Genomic DNA, 26260 nt, shown 5'->3' with positions numbered 1-26260 from the left:
TGAAATTATTTAATACCAGCATGTAAAATAGTCTATTGTGGTGATTGACATAATTCACCACGGAACTGTGGGTTGGGAGTATTGTTCCGCACGGACACATATGTTTACTGTACTTACTGTGTGCCCTCCTTTCTTGTCTTCCCGGGCTTCAAGCCGACAACATGTGTGTTTCTGATGCTCAATAAAGCTAAGTTAGTACCTTCGATACACCGCCTCCGACTCCCGTCTCTCGGAACTACATTGGTGACCCTGACATAAGTCTCGCAGAAGTATCCGAGACTGAACCGAACATGGCAAATAATGCAGTTTTTCTCAAACTGCCGGAGTTTTTGGGAGACGTCTGCGGCTGCATCGTTCGCACAGACTAAGTCTAAGTTTCGCCCTCCTCGGAATGGCCGAGGACGACGCTCACCATTTCCACATCGTTTCGGCACTGGGAGACAGCATGCCTTCCGACCACATGGAGATGATGCGCGACCTGCTAGGTACGGAAGAACCCGACTTCTTGTTCATGGGACTGTTTCTTCGGGACATGCGGCCGCATGTCCAGACAGCGCTCGCTGACACGGCTAGTGTTGAGCCCCGCGCTTTAGCCGAAGGAGCTGACCGGTTCTTCCTGGCCGCCCGGCGTTTTACCCCTGAGGTGCTGGCCCCGTCATGCAGCGGCACCTTCCCTGGCAGAGGCACGCCACCTAGCAGAGGCTCCGGGCCCGTCTCACCTCGCCTCGGCAACAGTTTCGGACGTCGCCCACGCTTTCATCGGTGCCTGGGTGGCGCGCTTCGGGACCCTGCCTGGCCTCTCCTCTAACCGCGGCTCACGGTTCGCCTCGACGGCGGCTTCGGACGTCGCCCACGCTTTCATCTGCGCCTGGGTGGCGCACTTCTGGACCCCGTCTCCCCTGTCCACGGCTCCTTCCTCCCGGGGATACTGCTCCTGCCTCCCGGGGATACCGCTCCTTCCTCCCAGGGACTTCGTGCCCGCCGCCGCTGCACCCTCGCCTGCGGCCGGGCAGCGCTCCTCCCTGCGCCCGGGCAGCGCTCCTCCCTGCGCCCGGGCAGCGCTCTTCCCTGCGGCCGGGCAGCGTTCCTCCCTGCGGCCGGGCAGCGTTCCTCCCTGCGGCCGGGCAACGCTCCTCCCTGCGGCCGGGCAGCGCTCCTCCCTGCGGCCGGGCAGCGCTCCTCCCTGCGGCCGGGCAGCGCTCCTCCCTGCGGCCGGGCAACGCTCCTCCCTGCGGCCGGGCAGCGCTCCTCCCTGCGGCCGGGCAGCGCTCCTCCCTGCGGCCGGGCAGCGCTCCTCCCTGCGGCCGGGCAGCGCTCCTCCCTGCGGCCGGGCAGCGCTCCTCCCTGCGGCCGGGCAGCGCTCCTCCCTGCTGGGGACCACCGGGACATTCACGCCCGTCCCCACGTCGCAGCACAGCGACTTTCTACGGTTGGCGGATGTTGTCTTCATTCGCCACGACGCCTACCGCGGCCCCCTGCGGCCCCCTTACGACGGCCCGTTCCATGGCCCGTCCCCCATCCCCCGGTGGGGATGCCCTCGCCCTTGTTGGGGCCCCTGCCCTCTCCTGCGGCCCCCTTCCGACGGCCCGTTCAGGGTCATGCGACACGGGGACAGGTGTCCTCTGTTCTCCCATGGCCCGCCCCCCACCCTCCGGTGGGGATGCCCTCACCCTCGTTGGGGCCCCCCTGCCCCGGCCCCCCTGCCCCGGCCCTCGCCTGCGGCCCCGCCCTCCTCGGCCCCTGTGGTGCTTCCTCCTGGACGCGAGGATTGTGTCCATCGTTGAATTCTGGGGGGGCTTGTGTGGTGATTGACATAATTCACCACGGAACTGTGGGTTGGGGGTATTGTTCCGCACGGACACATATGTTTACTGTACTTACTGTGTGCCCTGCTTTCTTGTCTTCCCGGGCTTCAAGCCGACAACATGTGTGTTTCTGATGCTCAATAAAGCTAAGTTAGTACCTTCGATACACCGCCTCCGACTCCCATCTCTCGGCACTACACTATTCAAATTGTTGCGGCAACAATTTAGTATACAGAAAAAAATAGTACAAAGTATGCCCATTGCATTTACGTTGGTTACTGATAGGAAAACTCCGGATGTGCTTATTTATAATACCTACATCTAAACACCAAACAAACGCACTCTACGTTTCGTTGCGAACCGTCCAGAAGAGGGAGCTAATTGGACAATCAGCACCCCAGGGGCCTCATTTATAACGCCTTGCGTAGGATTCACGTGGGAAGGTTGCTTACGTAGTACAAAGCAAAAAAATAGGTACAGACATTTTCCGATTCACAAAACATTGCGTACCGGCGAGGGAAGTGCCTACGGCACTTCCTACGCCTGTTTCCCTTTATAAATCACAATCGACTTGAAATGCGGCGCAGCTTTTGCAGGCTTCACGTAACGCCCATATTTGCCTATAAATAGTCAAAGAAACGCCCATTCATTCATTCATTTTGACTGACTGCATGAAGAAGATAGCAGGAAATGAGGACAGAACAGCTAAAAAAGACATCTCACACCGTGGCCGTTTCTCAATCGCGAGGATATTGGTTTCCAAGCCAATATTTCAAGGATGCTACGTCATCGAGTGCCGCCGAAGGACTGTTCCAATCTCCAGCATACTTGGAATTCCACCGAAGCCGCATCCTTGGTTTGGGGGAAATGTTGAGGCTGCACATGGGTAGACTTCGCGTCCTTAAAATCTCCACAATGCTTTGTGCATGGACCAATTTCCCCAAATCTGTGGCGGAAGATGTAAGGCGGGGCCTCTCATATGACGCACACCTGCACACTTGCTAGCCTGTTCCACTCTTTGTTTTCCGAATGCCAGGAAGTATTCTTGCCTTGCTTCTGAAGCAAGATGCTCGGCTCGGCTGTGCTACCAAGCCAGCATCCTCGCGATTGAGAAACGGCCCGTGTCAGATTTTGGTTATTTTGGGGAGGTCGAGATAAATCATAATGTTTGGTAGATGCAGTTTGAACCAGAGTAGCAGCATGCAGGTCGGATCGTCACCAAAATAAATAAATAAGTGGTCCGAAAAAGGTTAATGACAAAAAAAATACACATAACCTTCCTCAGGCAGTGTGTTTGTACCGGGGACAGGAAACACCCCCTTGATGAGAAACTCTAAGAAATGATCGGGGAATCCCTCCAGAGTGGAGTCATGACGACTGGATCTGAATAATTTTGTTGTATTTGGTGGTTTGTGTTCCAGCTTTCGATCAGCAACTATATATCCATAATCCACCAGTTAAAGGAAATACAAGTAACTAATGTATTGTGTTATATTAGCTGTACAATTTACAACATATTGTGTTCTTAGTTTCCATACCTCCTGTGTTTTACGAGCGAAGTCTTGGCAAACGGAATAAACACGATTAAACGTGATAGGATATAAAACCATGCTCGTATCTACAACCTATAGAAAAGCAAAACGGCGTCAGTTTAGACGTAATTCTGTCCTCTGCTTACCGCATCATTTATGAGAAAACATTTCATAACATTAACACAACATATTCGAGGTGGTTTTAAATAACATATCCGTATTTATTTATTTCTCCAAGTTATGTTTTTGTGTGCACTGAGGAGTCTCAAACAGGCGTTTGTTTAATCATTTTAAGATTGCGTTAATAACGCGTTAACGCAAAAAAAAATTAACGCCACTAATTATTTTAACGCGATTAACGCATGTGTATTTTTTGTCCTCGGCCGCCCCGTAGTTTCAGAGCGCATCGAGTTTAAAATACCATCTACAAGCTGATGCTGACAGCCCCGCTCCTGCCGCCCGCTTGTGGCAGACCACACTTCCACGCTCACCGGCAGGCCCGGACTGGCCATCGGGAGGACCGGGAGGGTGTGTGTATGTGTGGCGCGACTCGCGAGCGAGGCACACCTTACGTGTTGTTGTTGTTATTAGCATCTGGTGCTAGCTAGCTGCGCTAACGGATATAAGGAGCTGTTTCAATGAAAACAGAGGAGCGACATTTCGCCGACAACTGCGCCGAGCACTTGACTTTATGCAGGTAGCCAGACAGTGGGACATTGTACGAAAAGTCAGCACACTCAGCACGGATAGTGCGCGCAACATGATTGCAGCGTCCAGGCAGCTCCCGTTCGAGCATATGCCTTGAGCTGCACATAGCTCCAATGATCCATCACAACACACACACACACACACACACACACACACACACACACACACACACACACACACACACACACACACACACACACACACACACACACACACACACACACACACACACACACACACACACACACACACACACACACACACACACACACACACACACACATTGTATTATTGTATGAGAGAGGTTCCAGGTTGAATTGAGGCGAATATTTGTAATGTTCAGAGGTTGTTGTGTTTAATATTCATGAGATTATTTGTCATTGTTCAAATGATAATAAACAAACATATAAAGCATATTTGTCCACTCATATGTTGATAAGAGTATTAAAAACTTGAAAAATATCTCTCTAAGGTACATTTAGAACAGATACAAAATGTGCGATTAATTTGCGATTAATCGCGATTAACTATGGACAATCATGCGATTAATCGCGATTAAATATTTGAATCGACTGACAGCCCTAATTATTTCCACATATTTCTCTCCATTCTTCCTTCTGCCAACGGTGTCGCAGTTTCTCGTCTCTCCCGTTGTTGTGCTTAGTGCGTACGCATGGGTTAGAGTTTGCGTGGAGGACCGCACATTTTCCCGTGAAGTTAGTATTTTATAAATCGCAAACATTGCATAGAAACTGGCGTACGCCATTTTTTGAGCGTATATCCCTTTATAAATGAGGCCCCTGAACACCACAGAAGAAGTTAATTAACCCGGAAGTAGGCGGGACTCCGGTTCTGTAGAAGAAGAAGCTAGCCGCTAGCCCCTCTGTGCTGCAAGTTCGGATTCTGTCTCTAGCCGGTCAACATTATCCAACTGGTGGGTCCCCTCCGAAAAGAACTCGCCGACTCCCTCTCCACCAGCGTGATTTTTGTGAAATTATAGTCTTTATTGTAAGTGGAAACATTCAAAAACATTTGGCACGTTTACAAAACAGTAAAAATTCACATCACTAGCTTAATGTATCTAAGAATATAAATATTTCTGTTATACATCTTAATAGAAATATTACAATGACAGCATAAACAATAAAAACAAAAATAAGCTACAAGTTAGGTCACTTTATCAAATTCATAACAGTCATACTCTCAACTTTCCAAAGAGTTTGTAAAGATTGTAAAGATGTATCAGGATCTGAAGTTGTCTTACTGGACTGTAAGAAAACTACACATACTACAACATTAAATAATCCATCATTAAAACAAATATACCTATTAATATGTTTGTAATTATTGGGATAATTATGCGTACCATGATCATTGCCATAAGCCTCATCATGGTGACCAACAAATATACGGAACATAAACTAACTACACAGTTTGTATTGGAGAATAAACAGATCAGGGTCAAACAAGTCATCAGCCTTTAGTTTAGATAAGGGGGTCATTTTTTTGAGAAGTCTACTATAGAAAATAAAGCACCTCATTTCACATGTTTTATTGTTTAATCTCCTAACTGCTCTTCTATTCCGCTCCATTTCGGACATCAATCTCCTTGGGAACGTCTGATTGGCCCTCCATGATTTGTTGGACTTGGGTGATCACCTTTTCGTGGAACACAATGTCCAGGTGGGCCAGCCCTCGGTACTCGGTCACATGCACGGGCTGCTCCTGCTGCTCCGCCCACTTTTTGCAAAGGCTCATGCTAAAGCTGTCCACCGTGTCGTCCCCATCGGCGTAGACAAAGTCCACCGGGTCCTTGTTTGGAAACTCCTCGTCGTATATGTATGTCACGGGAGTTGGAAGGCCCACGCCGTACATACACCACACCTCGACACCAGGAGGGTAGAGGTCTCCAGTGAGGTTCTTGGTGTCCTCCCACATGTGCCTGCAACCAACAAGAAGATTATGGGGTTGTAAAATCGAATAGATACAATGGATCATATGACTACTTGTGAAAAGGGTCTTTAGTATTGTTTAATTGGCTTTCAATGATTTAATCATTGAGGGAAATGGCCAAAATGATGTGTGTAAAGTGTAGCAAGGGGGATATCCACTTTATTGATAACGGATATCCACACCAAAACTTTCTCTTCCTTTTGCCGGTCATTGTTTACAATTCGATCTGCAACTCAAGAATGGAATTTGAATTGAGGGACACAAATTCAGCTAATTTATAGAAACAGATATCTTTATATGAATGCAGATAAATAAATAAGAAACGCTTAGTTGGATTAGACAGCAATCAGGTTCCGACCCTCACAAAACAGTGATTGGTCGATGTGTTGCCTTTCTTGGAAGATTAATATTCGTAAAACTGTTCAATATAAATCATTAAGGTTGATTTGGATTGTTTATACTGCCCCCCTGTGTTCGTTTGTGGTACCTAGGATGTGTGCATGTAATAGGGAATTTCTTCAGTTGACGTCACGACATGCAGCTGACTCCCGGTGCTGCAGAGTTCCTTTCTAGAGAGACTCATGGGACCTTATTTCGGAAAAAGTTTGTATTGAAGTCAATGGAGAGAGAAAGATTATCTTTCGATCCCGTTTGAATTGTGCCACGAATTACACATATGATGTTTGCCAATCTTAAATAATAATTTCGATGTCAAACAAGTCACAGTTTGTCGTAAAACTGTTGAAATATAAGACTATGAAAAATACGCAACTAGAAAGACTACAAATCCCAGAATCCCAGTCCCGCATGCTGGCTCTTACGGAACCGACTAACTCCCCTTTTGTGTATGTACAGCTCTCAACATGCCCAGACTTGTAGTGATTTTCACCTCTTTTAATACTTTTCGCCTCATTCTGAAAGAAAGAAGTGAAATGTGCCAACGTGACGGCCGTCTTGGTGTGTGGTGCGAGACGGGAGATGTAGTTCATTGAGCGGTTTCACACAAAAAAAGTGTTACTTCACAGTTTTACGACACATTTTTATTTTTTTGACTTGTAAAATTATCTTTTAAATTGACAAACATCATATGTGTAATTCGTGGCGGGATCGAAAGATAATCTTTCTCTCTCCATTGACTTCAATGCATAACTTTTCCGAAATAAGGTCCCATGGAGCTCAACCGGAAGGGGAGGGACTTCGCCTCTCTATTGACCTGTAAGTACCAGAACATAATGTATAACCTGTGTAACATTATTATGTTGTAGAAAATGTTTGTTAGAACATGCTTAATTTAGCAAGCAGTTAGCAGCTAGCTTTACATTTAGCTTACTAGTCGTAGCATTATTGTCAATGCACTATGTTTAGGCTTATTGCATTATTAATGTTGGCGTGTTTATTGCACTTACATTTACAGTAAGCTGTTGTTTTCATATGCCTTTGATGGTAAAATGGTGAATTGTATTTGTTTGGTTAAATGGGTTTAGTTAGTAGCCTTACATACAGATGCTGTGTACATGTATGAGTGTATGTATGAGATGCAGACTAATTGAATTAATGTATGTATTGTAGTGATCACTAATTAACGGGGTTACATAATTCAATCAAGGAACTACAGGTTGGGGGTATTGTTTCCGCACGGACACATATGTTGACGGTACCTCCGGGGTATATACTGTGTCCTCCTCCCTTTCGCTTTCTCTTCTCTTCCTGGGCTGCGACCCGACAACATGTCCGTTTCTGTCGCACCTTCGATGCACCGCCTCCGACTCCTATCTCTCGGCACTACATTGGTGACCTCGACATAAGTCTCGCGAAGTATCCGAGACTGAACCGAACACGGCAAAAAACAAATGCTGTTTTTCTCGAAATGCCGGAGATTTTTGGAGACGTCCGTGGCTGCCACGTGCACACAGACTGAGGCTCGGTGCGCCCTACGGAATGGCTGAGGACGTCGCTCGCCATTCCTGCGACCTGCTAGGTATGGAGGAACCCGACTTCTACCTCTTGGAGCTGTTTCTTCGGGACATGCGACTGCATGTCCAGGCTGCGCTAGCTAACACGGCTAGTGTTGAGCCCCGCGCTTTGGCCGAAGAAGCTAGCCGGCACCTTCCCTGGTGGGGGCACGCCGCCTAGCAGAGGCTCCGGGGCCGACGACGACGGCAGCGACTAACGGCCGTCGAGAACGGCTAGCCACGACTGCTAACGGCTAGCAGCTACCAACGGCTAAAGACATCTAGCCACGACAGCTGGCGGCTAGCAGAGCAGCTAGCGGCTATCGACATCCGACTGTTTTTTTTTGTGGTGCCGGAGAGGAGGTTCGATCAAGTCTGGTCGGCCTCGTGTGGATCCTCTCGCTATTTCGCCTACCTGTTTTTGATCGTGGACAGGACGACCCTTTTGAGTTTTTTTCTGGTGCCTGAGAGGAGGTTCGACCATGTCTGGTCGGCCTCGTGTGGACCCTCTCGTTTTTTCACCACCTCGACGGTGGCTTCGGCCGTCGCCCATGCCTTCTTCGGCCCGTGGATGGCGCGCTTCTGGACCCCGTCTCGCCTCGACTCTACGGTTTCGGACGTCGCCCATGCCTTCATCGGCCCGTGGGTGGCGCGCTTCGGGACCCTGTCTGGCCTCTTCCCTCGCCTCGGCGGTTTCGGACGTCGCCCATGCCTTCATCGGCCCGTGGGTGGCGCGCTTCGGGACCCTGCCTGGCCTCACCTCTAACCGCGGCTCACGGTTCGCCTCGACGGCGGCTTCGGACGGCGCCCCGTCTGGCCTCTCCCCTGTCCACGGCTCCCTCCTCCCGGGGACACGGCTCCTTCCTCCCGAGGACTTCGTACCCGCCGCCGCTGTGCCTTCGCCTGCGGCCGGGCAGCGCTCCTCTCAAACATTCTTTATAACACAGTTTCAGATTTGTGAAACCTTAATTCTATTTGTGAAAATACAAAAAACACATTCCTAGTATGTTGTAAAACTACATGGCGACTAAACTTGTATATTGTATATTGCTTATTTTCCCCTCTTAGGAAAGCGGACACGGGATGCGAATTTCTTTGACACCGCCCAGGCGTTGGAGGACCGGCGTGCCGTGGTGAATGAGTCGCTGCGTGGAGATCAGATGGTGCTGTTCACCAAGGCCCAGGAAACGGAGGACAAGATGCTCACCTCGATGGAGCGCCAGGCAGAAGTGTTCAAGCAGCAGATGGAGCGCCAGCAGCACCAGGATGAAGTGTGGGCGCTGCGCCATGAGGAAGCGTCGGCGCAGCGGCAGGATGAGCGACAAACTGCATTTAATAACAGTTTATTTGGTATAGTTTTTGTAAATACTGACACACGACACACAACGTTGCACTAAGGTGTGCATGCTGCTGAGAATATCCCTACACCTGGGACAGTTTATTTTATATTGTTATTACTGTTATGACTTTATTTTATATATAATGTTTACTGACATGTACAACTGACACTTTATTTACATTTAAAATTGTTCTATTTAATGTTATGTCTTGAGAGTGCAATAAAGAAAACCGACATGGCGATTAAGCTTATTTCTCCTGACACTTTATCTTTTGTGACCTGTGTAGCATCCTATACATCACATGTAAGTGATTATTCTGATACCATCATGTTTCATCGGTTATAAACTGGCAAAGCTTTATTTGTCATTTATTTATCATCAATGTTGCAACCTTGTGGGGGAATGGCAGGGGCACATACACAAATATGATAATTTATATCATTTTAAATATTATTTGACCTAAACTTTTAATTCCCCCCCATTTCACACAACACAACATGGAGTCCACTATGGGCCAAAACTAACATGTATGTTTGCATAGTGTTTATGGCAGACGGATGCAGTGGGTCTCAGGAAGATATATAATAAAGGTGGGTTTGCTGCTGAGACTCCCTACAGCTGGGAGTTTATTTTATATTGTTATTACTGTTATTATATAGTACAACTGACACTTTATTTTATATTGACAATGTTTACTGACATGTACAACTGACACTTTAGTTACATTTAAAATATTTCTATTTAATGTTATGTCTTGAGAGTGCAATAAAGAAAACCGACATGGCGATTAAACAGATCCTGTATCAGTTTTTCTTCTTCTCTTGTTTTGTAGCGGGTTGCAAACAACTTTAAGGTGCTTACCGCCACCTACTGTACTTGTAATCTTCCCTCAGGGAAAAGTACTCCGGTGTGAACGCGATCTGTACTAAGTACCCTGGGGTTACAAGCGCCAGGGCTCTTAGTGCCGGAACTAAGTACAGGAAAGTACTTGGTGTGAACGCGGCTCATGTGTTCACTTTGATGGGCTGTCTTCTGAGTGGTTGAACATTGCTAATGGTGTTCCTCAAGGTTCTGTTTTAGGTCCACTTTTATTCTCCATCTACATCAATAGTTTAGGTGAAAATGTGGATGAAGCTACTTTGCATTTTTATGCGGATGACACCGTGATGTACTGTGCAGGTCCCTCCATTAAGGAGGCTGTTGTTAAATTACAGGCTGTTTTTAACATTATTCAGACTCAGCTCTCTGAACTAAAGCTTCTTTTAAATGTTGAGAAAACCAAGGTAATGCTCTTTTCTAAAGCTAAAAAGACTCCAGAGACTGCTTTGGATATTGTGACTATGCAAGGACAAGTACTCCAAGTGGTTAGCTATTATAAATACCTTGGTATCTGGCTTGATGATTGTCTTACTTTTAAACTTCACGTCACTAATCTGCTTAAAAAGCTGAGGGTTAGATTAGGTTTCTTTTTCAGAAACAAGTCCTGTTTCTCTTTTGAAGCCAGGAAAAGGCTAGTCACTGTGACCTTTTTACCTGTGCTAGACTATGGTGATTTGATCTACATGAATGCACCTGCCCATTGCCTGGAAAGGTTAGATGCCGCCTATCACAGTGCTCTGAGATTTGTTACTAACTGTAAAGCACTTACTCATCACTGTACCCTGTATGCCAAGGCAGGTCTGCCTTCACTTACTGTTCGGAGGCTCAGTCATTGGTACATGTTCATCTACAAAGCCATGCTGGGTAAACTGCCTTCTTATATCTGCTCCTTGATCTCACGGAGAGTGGCAAGTAGCTATTGCCTGAGATCACAGGATGTGTTTTTATTACATGTGCAAAGTGCTAGGACTGTTTTAGGTGCTAAAGCTTTTATGTGCGCTGCTCCTCTAGCTTGGAACACTATGCAAAAAATATTGAAACTCAGCATTTTGATTCCCTTGCATAATTTTAAAGCACGACTGGATGAAATATTATTGGATACCTGTAAATGTAAATAGATGCTAATGTATACCCCTGTAATTATGTTGTGATGTCCTTTTTGTTTTCTGTTTGTTTTTATATGTGTAACTCAATGTACCGCAGGTCTCCCTTGTAAAAGAGATCGTTGATCTCAATGGGATTTTTAACCTGGATAAATAAAGGCTACAAACAACAAACAAACAATACCAAAATTGCATTCCTGTTGCTTACAGATTCCAGATTCACATGTCGATCACCATTTAGTAATATAATGATTACACTTTGTATATAATTACCCCCTGATCTGCAGCTCTTCACATCCCTATATAACTTTGTATAGCGACCTTAATGAGTACTTAAGCAGAGTTAGCATTACCCTCTTTTAGCATTGCACTCCCAGGATGGATAGAAGGGTTGGGTTTTGAAAACGATAAATATCTTTCTTAAACTTGAGAAGATAACATTTCTTCTTGGTGGCCCTGGAGATTGCTTCTAAGCAGAGGTATATTATTTATTCATATCGTTTTTGTATTCAATGTTATGCACTGTTAGTTAATGTTAATTATTTTCCAATACATTTTAATAATTGATTTCATTTATTTGTATTTTATTTATTTTTACTTTGTTGTCTTTTCCTATATGGAATCTATGTCATTTTGGATTCAACTGGGGAGGGGATAAGTGAGGTGTTAAGAGGGGAAGTTCTGACAAGGGTGGAAATGTCAAATGGAAGGAAAAACTGTTTTCAATTGTAACACTGTGTGTTTGTATCTGTACTTCAATAAAATAATATAATATAAAAAATAAATAAATGTATAAATATATAATAATCCTTTTTTTAAATTGTCACTTTCTTTTCTGATTGCCTTGATGAGCCTATAATTATTTTTATTTATTTTTGACAAAGACATAGTCCTTTGTTTCTGGGATAAAGTCATAGTCATTCAGCATTAAAACTGAAGAAGAACTTAAAATCAATGATCAAAGAAATCTATGTAAAAGAGACCAAAACCACCACTGAGATAACTATTCGACTCAGAGGGGCAGCCCTGATTAGATTAAATCTGTAAATTACCAGCCGTCCTCATAATTGATGTCTGTGAAGAGGCGCTGGTAGTCCTGGTTGGTGTAGTTGATGGTGGGTGTGGAGATGAACACGTGGTCGCTTGGCCAGGCTTTTGTGGGCAGCATCCAGGGATTAGTGGTCGTCATCCTCTGCTCCTCGCGGATCTTGATGTTGGAAATCATCGGGATGCCGTCATTTTCTCCTGCAACAAGTCAGATGTATAGGAGAGGTTTTAGTTATAAAATATGAACGTTTTATAAGAAAACATTTCTGATAGCATTGTCTTATTTATGGCAGTATATAGCATTTGTATTCTATTGTAAGTGATTTGTGATGTAGCAAGTCTGTCATCATCTTTTTGGGCGGTAGTAAGTCAGTCTTTAGGGACTTGAATTTCCCCTTGTTGAATTAAATACGTGGCTTCCTCTCATGATACAGAAATGTTATCATTATTGAATAATATTTAATCAGGGCATATACATGTTAACATTTCAACCTATGACTTGTTCATTTTAGACTGCTGACTTCCTGTATCTTATTAACAACAGATCAACAGTGAAAGTAAATAACCATCTAATCTGACGTAGAGTACATAGAAATGTTTCAATATAGAAAGGTGTATCGAAACTGACCCTCTCATAGCCCATGTTTGTGTTTATTTTTTTCAAGCTGGTTCAAACCAGCTCTCTTCGGAAATCACAAAAACACAAAACTGCTACTCTGTGTTTCTCTCTGAATAATGTGTGGCAACTTTGGGCCAAGCGCTCATTTCACTGCAGACTTGTTCCGAGGTGTTTTTGAAAAGTGGTGAAGATATACAGGGTCTGAAGATTTTAAAATCGATTTCAACAAAATTTAAAGCAATGTAATGGGGGATCAGTTTAAGGTCAGAGTGGATAATAATGATATTGGTAAAAAACAAGAAACTACAGGTATGTCACAAAGTTTATTGTAGATTTCCAAACTGGCCATTACCTGACGACAGGACTCTGAGTGGTTTGACAGCGCCCCCCCATGGAGCTGCCAGGGAAATGAAGCCCCTGATGTATTTGTCCTTCCAGGCCTGAGGCTGGTGGTTGAGGAAGTAGAGGACGTAGTGGCAGCCCATGCTGTGTGCCAGCAGGAACACAGGCTTCTGGTACTCCTCGTACATCTCCTCCACCAGTTCGTGCAGCTTCAACAAATACTCTGCGTTCTCATCTGTTGGAGGAGGGGACATCATGTGTTTTTCTTTGTTATCATGCGTGATGATGATCAATTACTATCATTGATCTCATTATTATTATCAGTATAACTTAAAATTGGGTATTGTGACGGTTCTATCAATACCGATACTGCTTATTGTTGCTCTTATCGATATCATGATGAAAGTGGGCACGTGTCCATCTTACACCATCATCAGAGGGCAGGGTTACTCAATGACTGTAGTTAACTATGAAAGGACCTCTCACACCTATATGCTTCTGCAGCAACGCGGACAGCAAGAACTGTATAACTCTTTAAGCAGCAAAAAAAAAAATGTTGGTTCAAACCGCTGTCCACAGAGTGGTGATCTGCAGAGCTGTGCAGAGCAGACACACCAATGCACATGAATACATGTTGCAAGTTCAAAGTTAGGCTAACTTACCTAGCAAGTAGTTAGCGATGCTATGCTTTAGTAGAGGTTCAGTTGTATCTCCGTAGCTAATATTCTAGCAAGCGGTTGCAAATGTAGGCATCTATCAGAAAAGAGGCAACATTTGTAAGTGTTTGGATTTGTCCTTAGCTTTTTTTTGGTCTCCACCAATCCCTGAGAAAACAAAACATTTAAACTGCTAGATAAATGTCTTGTTTATCACCAATTGGTCACTTTGTCTGCAATTCAAAAAAACTAAACAATGAGCTAAAAAGAGGCCAAAAAGCCAAAAGAGTTGAGTAAAAAAATATTTCTACACCAATAGCACCTTGAACGAGCCAAGACTAATTGTTGGGCAAAGTTAGCTCACGCTAAGCTAATTGAGCATTTAGCTTCTTAACTGTCACATATTTAACTAGAGGTAGTTAGGAGTGAAAGAGGGGGAACACCAAACTGAAGTTTGTCAAGAGACCAGACACAACTTTAATCAATGCTAATGTTGCTACATGTTTACTGGATAGGTAAATCAGCAAATGTTTGCATGCTGACAATGTTGTATTAGGAGCTTATTCAATTGCTTCCAAGTAGCCAATTTCTCTTGGTGGAGCTTTAACAAAAACCAAAGACTGTATATAAGAAGTGAACCTAGTCTCCATGACTTCACCCATTGGTTTGTTTGCTACGGATTTGAAGATTCTAATTTGGCATTTTGGCCATTGCCATCTTGCTGCTTTATTCTCAATGTAACTCTTAATGGGACAATTATTTACAAATGAACATCATGCTTCTTTGAAAAAGTCTTAAGACCAGCAAATGATACCTTAAACTTATTCGGAAACTGTTTACTAAGGTAATACATTAAAGGTCTCCTATTATGCTATTTTTAGGCATATATTATAGGTCTCAGATATATGTCTATGAAGTGTTTTTCTCAAAATACCGAACAGATCCGCCATGCCTCATACCCCTCTATTTCAGCCCTGTTATGGCGCTTTTCCACTGCAGGACCTAGCACGGCTTAGTACGGTATGGTTAGGCCTTGGTAGGCCAGGCTCACTTTATGCTGCGTTTCCATTACAGTTTAATAACAGGGGTAGTAACTATAGTAACGCAGTGTAGGCGGGGCGATCGGCTGTTCGGCGGGCGGAGCGACACTGCGAAAAAAATGCCGTCATCTTCAATGTGAACCACAAAACCAAAACATCAGCCGTTAGCTGTTAGCACTCAGAGCTCACAGCTCCTCATATCTGTTCAGAAACTAGCCAAAAGTTAAACAAGTACAAACGGGGAGACTGTCTGTGTCATGGCGAATACAGTCGCTGGTTTATTTATGTCTGTAGGCCGTTGTTGTGAGTGTGGACGGAGCATATACAACGTTAGCTTAGCCTGATCGATCCGATCTCCATTCAGAAAACACGCATTTTAAAAGGTTTTTCGCCTACCGTCTTGTCTGCAGACTTGTCAAAACATTAATTCATGGTTTTTACTAACCGGTATGTTGTTACTTCGGCATCATTTTGAAACGTGTATTACAATTAAATCACGGTAACATATGTTAATTTTGTTGTAGTTGTAGCCCCCTTGCCAGTGATTTTCTCTGATCATTCAGCAGTCGAGAGTGTATACGTCACTACTTTAGCATATTCAGCCCGGTTGTTGGCCCGGTGAGAACCTCGTTTTTGGAGGGCCAGAAAAAAGGTGAAAAAGTAGCCCTGGGCCGGAACTACCCCTAGTGGAAAAGCAAAAAAAAGCGTGCTACGTGCTGCAGTGGAAAAGCGCGATAATAGAGAAGTGCTGATTCTGGGTCTGGCCCTTTAAATGTTGCTGAGCTGCTGCTGGCCACGCCCCTTTGGAGCAAGCATGAGCTCTCCTCTGTGAAGAGAGAGGTTTCTACCCAGATTCTCAGCTAAATGCTGCCGTGATTAAACGCCATATTATGTTCCAAACCACATGGAGGATTATTTCTGAAACAGTATGGAGCTCAAATGTTTTTTCTCTTGCGGGTTTACTACAAGGTGAGTACCTTTTTATATCCGTCTTTTTTACACATACTCTCTCCAGTACAGTGTTAGCTCTGAGTGTTAGTGATGCTTGCTAATGTGAACACAGACCATATTACTTCCAAAACATGTCGCGCATTGTTCCTGATACAGCACGTTTCTGATAGGGCCGTGGGCGTAAAGCCAGCCCACATTTTAGTAATGTCGTCATGACCGCAGCAAATCTGGATTAGCTCCATTGTATCCCCGTTTTTAGAGATGTGGGTACGGAGGAAAAGAGAGAGGGTTTTATTTGATGACACTTTTGGTGCTTTTCCACTGCAGCACGTAGCACGGTTTAAGGTTTCTTTTGCTTTTCCACTAGGGGTAGTTCCGGCTCAGGGCTACTTTTTCACCTTTTTTCTGGCCCTCCAAAATCGAGGTTCTTACCGGGCCAACAACCGGGCTGAATATGCTAAACTAGTGACGTAAACACTCTCGACTGCTGAATGGTCAGAGAGAATCGCTGGCAAGGGGGCTACAACTACAACAACATGAACATATTTTCCCGTGATTTAATTGTAATACACGTTTCAAAATGATGCCGAAGTAACAACATACTGATACCGGTCTGCAGACAAGACAGCAGTTGAAAAACCTTTTAAAATGCGTGTTTTCTGAATGGAAATCGGATCGATCAGGCTAAGCTAACGTTGTATATGCTCCGTCCACACTCAACGGCCTACAGACATAAATAAACCAGCGACTGTATTCGCCATGACACAGACAGTCTCCCCGTTTGTACTTGTTTAACTTTTGTCTAGTTTCTGAACAGATATGAGGAGCTGTGAGGTCTGAGTGCTAACAGCTAACGGCTGATGTTATGGTTTTGTGGTTCGCATTGAAGATGACGTCACGGCAGTTTTACGCAGCGTCGCTCCGCCCGCCGAACAGCCGATCACCCCGCCTACACTGCGTTACTATAGTTACTACCCCAGTTCCTAAACTGTAATGGAAACGCAGCATAAAGTGAGCCTGGCCTACAAAGGCCTAACCATACCGTACTAAGCCGTGCTAGGTCCTGCAGTGGAGTCTCCTTACACACAGTGGAGTCTCCTTACACACCGGGGACACATATTTATGTATAAAAGACATACAAAAGTGCATTTTGCATAATAGGTAACCTTTAAAGGTGGGGTAGGTAAGCTTGAGAAACCGGCTCGAGATACACTTTTTGTTATATTCCATGGAATGCTCTTAACATCCCGATAGCAATGAATATCTTAAGTGCTTTGACAAAAAATCCATAAAAAAATGTCATCTGTGGAAGCCGTAATAGGCTACTGTAAAAAGTACGACCAATCATTTTAGCCGGCCCGGCTAAAATAACTGGATGGCCTACCTGCCTGTCAGCCTTCCATCTGTGCACAAACTTATCTCGTGCCCTCATTGGTCATGTGCGTGTTCGTGTGTGTTGGAGGAGGGGCTCTGTAAGGAAGTGGCAGATTTTCTCCGGCTGTGTATTTTCAAATTCTAGCGATCTCGAGCCGGTTTCTCAAACTTACCTACCCCACCTTTAAGTAATAACTATGGTCATTTTCTCATAGACTTCTAAACAATCCAGGCCTCTATGAGTTCCATTTATATTTTTTGTTTACTGATTAAATGTTTTTACTACATTCTGTTGTTTCACCTATTAGTTCACCACCTTCTCCCTTCTGATGTACTTTTTATACTTCCAAGCGAACACATTCTTGATTGTTATAATAATCTTGTGTGTGTTTGTGTGCATGTGTGTGTAATTTTGCTACTTACTAGGAGCTAATCTCCAGTCGTACGGTGCTCCTCGGACTGTCTCATTCCGCGTGTAGCCCACGTTGACCAAATGTTGCACCATAGTGTGAAAATAACCTGCAAAACCCAGAAGCAGCACACTCAGTGAATGCCAGATGCCAAATCAACTTGCCATCACTTGGTAAAAAGCAGCTGAGCTTCAAAGATATTTGATTAGGTACTGTAGGAATTAAGCACAATTGCTTGGTTACATTCATTTAATTTCATCTTTAGACAAACCCCAAACCAAGCATTAAATGTTTCTTACCAGCCAGTCTATTGCAGTCGAGAAACTCAATGGGATATGTTTGCCCAAATCCTGGCACCCGCACCTGCACCCCTGGTGAGTTGGAAGACCGCCGAGTCGTCTTGTTGTAAACAAGTCTGGGGCACAAAAATGGACATGGAGAGTTATGAAAGTGTACTTGGGCAGAAACATTCTCAAATGTGACTTTAATATCAGACAGGACAATTATACTGGGCAATATTTTAGCTCTTTTCAGATATTATTACAACCATAGTATAACCATAAAAAGAAAACGTAACTAGCTGTAACACGCCAGGCACCTTGCGGTGAGCAAGCTTAAATGCAATTGCCATAGGTAAATAGCTAGCGATAGGCTTTTAACCAACTACATTACATACATACACGTCACCCCTGCTAAGCTAGTACGGCTAACATTTGGCATGATGACATTTAGTAAGCTAATTTAGTCACTTGTTAGCAACTGCCGTTTTCATGACACAAAGAACATTTGGACATTCACAAGCAGAGTATTTGCTGACGTACTTTTTGTCGTAGAACAAAACGTAAAAATATCCTAAGTTAACCACAGACCTTATTTCAGGTATCTAACCAATATAAACATAAAGAAGGTTGACTTCCAGATGAGGGGAAATGTTAACTCATTTTCAAGCTTCAGGACTTATTTCTGCACCACTCTATTATATCATTAAGATGCTAAAAGCTAATACATGATACAGAAGAGAATAGGCATTAAAAGGCAGTCAGTGTTACCTAATGTTATCAATCCAGCAGTCTACACCTACTGGCATGAACATGTTGAGGTCAATCCACAGGGGGAACCAGTGCTCAGTCTTCTTGTAGCACATCCAGTGGACCAGCGTCGGCTTGTCTATCTTTGCTTCCAGACGGTTCCCCAAATTCCCTGGCACTGGACACACATAAACACAAATACACATGTTACATCAGTGAATCTTAATTCAAGCGAAGCACTGTAGGGTAATTCACCACTATGCTTTTTTTCTGTTGTTTTACCTTTACACTTACACAGTAACAATGTCAATGGGTTACTTTTGTAACGTTAAGTGTTGAGAGTTCTGTTTTCCAAAATGTTTCTTGTTCAGCTTTTAGCTGTAAAATAAACAACAACTACTCTGTATAGTCAAAGATAGAAGTTGTTCTTCTCTGTTTTCTCAAAAATGTTGAGGTGCCATACATTTCTCTTATTTTTTGTGTAATTTTTCTGTTAAGAAGAAAAAGTAGTAGAGGTCAATTCCAGGAGCACCAAAAGTTCTTAACTGTCCAAATATGTTCATACCAATGTGTTTGGAATCACCATGAACTTGGGGTGCATGTCCAATTGTTTTATTAAAAGCATTTGTAATGCATAGGCCTGGCCAATATATTATATTGCATTTGTTTTGGCGATCTTAACATAATACACATAGGTGTTGTGCAAAAATACACAATTGAAAAATTGGTAAAATGCCACCAACAAATTCCATGGTTTCAGTAGGCTACTCCCGGATATACAGGAACATCAAAAAGCATCTAACAATAACCAAGAAGCTCGCCATATCATCCTCTAGGGATTTTTATAGTCTTACTTAGGATCAATGGTCCATTTATCCTTTTTAAGCCCACTCATTAAAATAATCCAATCAATATAATTACTTTTAAACATATAATAATCCAAATAGTAAACTTTTGTCCTCTTGACCACGTCCTAAACAAATATGATGAAATTGGAAAACATCAATGAATACTAGAAATCGATTGGATAACAAAGATTAAAATCATTTTGGATCGTTCAGGGTTTCAGATTTGTTCTGCTCTGACACGTTTTTCCAAATTGAACAATCTTGAAAGATATGAAGGAGGACTCCCTATTTGGTATTTATATTGCAACAAGCTGTTGCAAGTCAACTTTGCCTTAGTTTAAGGGTCACCAGCTGAAAAGGTTGCTGCTGTAGATCCCTGGTCATTGAACTGTCTTGTTTTTCACCTATACTGTAAAAAAGAGAAGCTGTTATATTTGGAAAGAACCAAAGTTAAGACTCAAAGTTTGGATCCCACAATATGTTGGGATGGTTCATTAAATATATAGAAAAAGTATGTCCAATATTAACTTTGATGCTTTCATAACAGTCCTTCATTTCACAACATAATCTGTAGACCACAGCATCTATACTTCTTTTGAGGAAAGAATATGTAACAGTGGATCTAAAAATAAGTAAAACTGCATATTAAAATGTTTATTTTGACTAAACAGCAGGTTTTCTGTGTTTCAACAGTGATTGGCATGGGATTTCTCAACTTTTCACACGTGGAAACCCTCAAGTCTGGGCTCCTTTGCAGCAGACTGCATGAATCATGTTTGGTTAACAACCTTTTGACTGCAAACAAAGGGTCATAGGGTGTGGGAAGAGAAAAGTTCTGCAGGGAATCCTAAAATAAATTAAAATCTAATTCCTAATAATGGTTGCGTAAACGAACCCTACTGTCTTGAATACAAATTAGTTTAATTTCTGATATATTATATATTTATACAGTCAATGTATTATTTTATTGTCTTTTGACGTCAGAGCGTCTGCGCTATTGGGTTATTTGGTAGCAATTTGAAGGTCAGTAGTTAACTAGAGAATGCAATTCCTGAAGAAATTGCTAGTGGGAATGCTTTATGCTGAAAAGTAATGTGTAAGAAGAAAGTGAAGAATTTAGATTGAAATGATACATGAACACTGGGGGCTTGAATGTGTGATGAGAGAAGAAAAGAAAGTGAAAAGGCTTGGAAAAGCAGCAGAATATTTGAACTGCAAACCTTTGAACTAACTTGATGGTGAATGATCTGTCGCCATGCCAACGGCATTTGAAGAAATCTCAAAACTGTCCCGTAGATGTCTTCACGGCTGGACTGTTAGCACACATGTGAAGTTTGAGCACTTTTTGAACATTTTCATAGGAGTTATAGCGACATCGTCTTTTATGGCGAGGGATGCTTTTCCATGGAAACGGCATATGGTGAGATCTCAGATTTGGCGTAGAGCTGTTGAGGCATGGACCGGTGATATACAAGTGAAGATTGGGGGACGATCGGACCGTGTCCATTGGACTTACAGCGACATCGTGCTTCATGGCGAGCATTGTGTTGCCATGGCAACGGCATTTGAAGAAATCTCAAAACTGTCCCGTAGATGTCTTCACGGCTGGACTGTTAGCACACATGTGAAGTTTGAGCACTTTTTGAACATTTTCATTGGAGTTATAGCGACATCGTCTTTTATGGCGAGGGATACGGCCATGGAAACGGCACCGGTGTGGCAGAGAGAGAGAGAGAGAGAGAGAGAGAGAGAGAGAGAGAGAGAGAGAGAGAGAGAGAGAGAGAGAGAGAGAGAGAGAGAGAGAGAGAGAGAGAGAGAGAGAGAGAGAGAGAGTGTGTGTGCGAGTATGAAATGAACAGTTAGAACTGACTGCTGTCAGTTGGAGTGATGACATCATCGTGTTCCATTACACAGGTGTTTATGTAATGCTGCGTTCACACCGGACGCGATGCGACTATTCGCTTCGCTCTAATCGCTCCTATCGCATCGCTCTAAACGCTGGAGTTCCACCGCGGCTGCCAGCTGTGTTTACTCGCATCATTCAAACATGGCTCGGGAGCTACAACTACAACAAATGAACATATTTTACCGTGATTAAATTGTAATACACGTTTCTAAATGATGCCGAAGTAACAACATACTGATACCGGTTAGTAACAACCATGAATTAATGCTTTTGACAAGTCTGCAGACAAGACGGCAGGCAAAACACCTTTTAAAATGCTTGTTTTCTGAATGAAGATCGGGTCGACCAGGCTAAGCTAACGTTGTATATGCTCATTCCACACTCATAACAACGGCCTACAGACATAAATAAAGCAGCGACTGAAAAAATGGAACTCTCGCGTTTAACGCGGCACCGTTCAATCGCCTCAATCGCGTGATTCGCGTGATTCGCGCCGCATCCACCGCTTCATGCGCGCCGTCGGAGCGAATTCACGTCTGTCCGCGTCTCTGCATTGACTTTACATGTAATCGCGCCGCCCCCAAACATCGCATCGCGTCCGGTGTGAACGCAGCATAAGGGATAATGTGCAGCGACAAGGTCATTATGGAGAAAAGAAAGAAAGTTATTTTCCCCATAATGACCAAGTCGCTGCACATTATCCCGCTTATTACATGGCCACATTCTCAACAAAGTAATGATATGACTCCCAATATTAATTTAAATGCTTTTATGGATTTAGAAAATGATTTTATTGATTTAAAAAATAGTTGTATGTATTGATTTAAATTGACATGCATCCGCTAAGGAAAATAGTCCGTTGTTACCGTTTGAAAAACGTAGCAACGGCAGGAAGGCGGAGCTTTTTGATTACAGATTTGAAAACATCGTTGCTTGCTTTAAAAGTAGCACAATTCATTATGTCAAACCTTGGAAAGTATCTAGATATCCCTGCCCTAATGCCAAAGGAACTGCACACTGAATATGTTTTGCCGTTTGATGTCTATGTCTGGACCGCTGTGTAAAAAGGAGGGTTTCTGCCCGTTACTTCTCCGCTGTTTTCTTGTCGCTCTTGTCTTGTCAGTTAGAAAAGCAAACTGTATACAGTTAAATCGAACGGACTTGTTTGTGCAGATGTGAGCGTCCTTAACAACGGTCAATAAATCCTTGACAGCGGTCTGTCTGTTCTGGATTAACAACGTGTCACGTGTTCTGAATTGACCAATCAGAATCGAGTATTCAACTAAACCATGTAATAAAGTTGAGCTAACGAGCTATGAAAAGATCAAAGGCTTCATTGTTCTGAATGAGAGATAAACCTCTTACATGTGAACGTTTTGTGGAAGAACGATAACAGATATCTGTGAAATTTCAAAACGTGAAGCATGTCAAGGAAGTTGAGTATCTGAAGTGTAATTTTTGTGTACTTTGGGTTAATAATGTGGCCTTTTTGGCAGTTTAAGAAAGGTGTGCGGCTGCTGCTGTGAGGAAATATCTGCCTGAAATTACAATGGGCTTTAATGGAGACATGTTGAACGTTTTTGTCACTTCATGCCCTCAAGAGGCATTTTGTTTAATTATTTTGCTTAATTATTTGTCATTTTTCAAGCTACGAGATGTTTTCCTACGTTTCTCATGAAAAATTAAGTCTCAGGAATGTAGGGTTTGGGAATTATGGCAGTTTTAAAAAAAAATATGAAGGGAAATTTCAAGATTTCCTACCCTCTAGCTGTGACATCACGCACTCTAACTTAACGAGCTGCGCAATGTTAAAGTTCAAATGTTAAAAATGTGATGTATTATGGGATGTATCTCTGGAATTATGAAAGTTATGAATGATAAAAGTAATAGCGCCCGATTCCCGACCGAGCTGAACGTTTTGATGTTTGAACGGAGTTTCTGCGATGTTGAATGTGGGAGGAGAAGACGGACAAAATAATTGGATGGAATAATAACTCGTTTGTCCGTAGCATAACATATAGTTGGAATGCTGTATCAGCATTCCCACTAAATGACACATACAATCAGTCTTAGTTAGAATTCAAACATTGGTACCCTTCACGGTAACACTTTTTGTTAGTGCGATAGACAATAAGACATGTTTAAAGTGTTTGTTGATTGTTATGTGTGTACCTGCCCAGATGGAAATTAGCCTTTAGCCATATTCTGTCATATATTTTCTCTCTTTGAGATTAAAGTATTGTATGCATTGTCCTTGTTCAATAAAGACTAAGATAAAGAACATGACATATTAAAGTAAAACAAATACATATCTTGATGATATCATATCATACATCCATCTTATCACAAATATCGACAGGAAAACATGACTTGTCAAAAAAAGCTTTGTTGAACTTTTATCATTTCCAGCCCTTTATAATTGTGCGAGAAAATTGTCCTGAACCTGAATGAAGAGCAGAAGTCAGCAAAATGTCAGTTCTGATTGTAACACCCTTATCTTTTACTGAATTATTTCCAATATTACTTTGTAACTCTTGAATTCTTCCAGAAGAATAACAATATCTGCTGGACTGAAGGGCGCATAGCAGTATGACTCCATTCTTTAGCCCTTTTTTAAGGTTTAAAAAAAGATTCCAAACAAGTCCAATTTTTTCTCAAATTCATAGCTTATTAGCTGTTTTTTGGTTTGATCTACTGTAAGCCAAAGTCAAAGTCTCTCTTTCTAAAACTGGCCCCTTTCAGATCACATGATGAAAACGACCAAAGACACAGGAGCAGGTCTAGACATGTTATATACTTATTGTTATCTACTGTATGCACTTGGGGCAGCTTTACTCTATCTGGGTTGCTGACCTTGCTTTTTTAGCGTCATCATGTTTACAAAATTGAATGGAGACCCTAGCTGTGTATCTTTCTTTGTGTATTTGTCAAGCTAAATTTACTAATCTAATGTCCGATGGCTTTTTAAGCTAAGACGTCTAACTAAGAAGACTTTCTAATACTTTACAGGATAAAATATAATTAAAACCTTAGTGTTAATGAAAAACATGACCCAGACAGATAACAGTGGGGTAGTGTGATTAACACAGCAGGGCTCCTAAAGTGATGTGATTAAATGAGGTAAAGAGTCGGTATGAAAATAGAAGAAGGAATCCAGATTTAAAGGTCAGAGAGGAGGGAAAATGAAGAAGGAAATATTGACCTAAAATTGAAAGAGGGCCAAATTCATTGTCTTCACAAGGCCAGAGAAGTAAAACCCTACAGAGCATGACCACCAGATCAAACGTTGGCCCTTTGAGGCTGAAAAGACTTAGTATGACCTATAAGCAGGAGACAAACAGACATGTTGTCTCTATTCCATGCCAAGGCTATCAGGGGGCGTTTGTAAATTAAATACATTGAAACCTACTTTGGCATTGTTATCATTTTTCATTAAACATCTTAATGTCATTACTACATATATAATATTTTTTATATTTAATTATACATGTGATAATAATATTGGCAAAAAACTTAACAATAAAAAAAACGTTAAATATATAGTTTTTTTAAGGATTCAGCAATGAGTGAAATGACTTTCCAATTAGTCTGACAGAAAGGCCATCAACATAGTTATTATCTTTTTACTTAATATTCTTCGTCCATGTGATATTTCCCTGACTCTTTCGATATCATGCATTTCTACTCCACCCCCTAAATTTGTATTATTTCCTTTTTGAGAATAAAATTAAAAAGCAGGTCACATACAGTAAACACAGGGTCAAATGTACAGAGTACATTATACAGCATCACTGATAGCCTAGACATCAATACACAGACAGTGAGTTAGAGAGAGATAAAGCTGGTATTAACCCCTTGTTTCTTCCACTATCTGAAGAAGAAGAAGAAAAAGAAGGCGACATACTTTCAGTTTGTGCAATGTTTACACGTTTCTATAATTGAATACTTGGTCAAAAGTTTCATCATTTGCCCAGTTATTCAGAAATCAGAATCGGTTTTATTACCAAGTAGGTTTACACATACCAGTAATTTGCTTTGGTATATATGGTGCATAGCCTACAAAGACACAAAGACAAGAATACGTAGCAAAAAATAGTACTAATATTAAAGCATTTAAAAAACAATTTTAAGACGATTGTTTCAAATAAAAAATAAATATAATATTTACAACAAAAAAAAATGCGAGAAACTGAGAGTACAGTTACGGTAAATATGACAAATACTATATTCACACTATTCATATACTTTCAATTAAATAAGCTAAAACTATATGACAAACTTTTAGCTAGGGGCTTTCAGGACCCCTGTTGATATTAAACCTTGGTCAGGCAGGCAGATATTACATTCTGGATATGCTAAAATAAATCAGACATTTAAACATTGACTGCACAGTCCCTTCGCTTGGCTTACCGATAATAAGAGGTGGAGTGCTGTTGCTCGGTATTATGGATTTGGCGTTTGGCGGGAACACGACGTTGAGTATCCAGAAGCCGGAGGCGTGATGGAGCCCCAGCAGGAAGACGAGCAGCAGCCCCGAGCAGAGCGGAGCAGCCGGCCCCATGGTTCCTCAGACTGCGTGTGGGACTGCGCGGTGCTGGGTGTCGGTGTGAGTGTGTGCTGGAGGCGGGGAGCTGGCGTACCAGTGTAAAGGTTATATTCCCTGGACGACTTGGAAAAAACGACAGAACCTTTCTGTTATGCTTGGCTCTCAAACGCGATGATGAATCAAGCTGTCAGAACACACATGTAGGAGGCAGCAGGCACAGG

General features: G+C 42.7%; 1 protein-coding gene across 1 annotated transcript; it reads right to left on the bottom strand.

The window, feature by feature from the left end:
• Nucleotides 1-5024: 5024 nt before the first annotated feature.
• On the bottom strand, nt 5025-26260 carry LOC117491281 (phosphatidylcholine-sterol acyltransferase-like). Its single transcript, XM_034141182.1, has 7 exons — nt 25904-26260; nt 18761-18917; nt 18011-18126; nt 17725-17820; nt 13291-13515; nt 12325-12517; nt 5025-5987 (listed from the first exon to the last, which is right to left on the bottom strand). Exons 1-7 carry the CDS (start codon nt 26052-26054, stop codon nt 5624-5626), a joined length of 1302 nt encoding a protein of 433 aa, XP_033997073.1. The 5' UTR covers nt 26055-26260; the 3' UTR covers nt 5025-5623.

This window comes from Trematomus bernacchii, unplaced genomic scaffold, assembly GCF_902827165.1.
Source record: "Trematomus bernacchii unplaced genomic scaffold, fTreBer1.1, whole genome shotgun sequence".
Taxonomy (NCBI): Eukaryota; Metazoa; Chordata; class Actinopteri; order Perciformes; family Nototheniidae; genus Trematomus; species Trematomus bernacchii.
The sequence above is the reverse complement of the archived record's forward strand: the minus strand, read 5'-3'. Positions and strand labels throughout refer to the sequence as shown.

Coding starts and splice junctions, on each gene's coding strand:
- LOC117491281 (XM_034141182.1), bottom strand. CDS start 26,054: ATGGGGCCGGCTGCTCCGCTCTGCTCGGGGCTGCTGCTCGTCTTCCTG. Junction 17,821..18,010: donor CGACTGCAATAGACTGGCTG/GTAAGAAACATT, acceptor TGGGTTTTGCAG/GTTATTTTCACACTATGGTG. Junction 13,516..17,724: donor CGACTGGAGATTAGCTCCTA/GTAAGTAGCAAA, acceptor CTCCTCCAACAG/ATGAGAACGCAGAGTATTTG.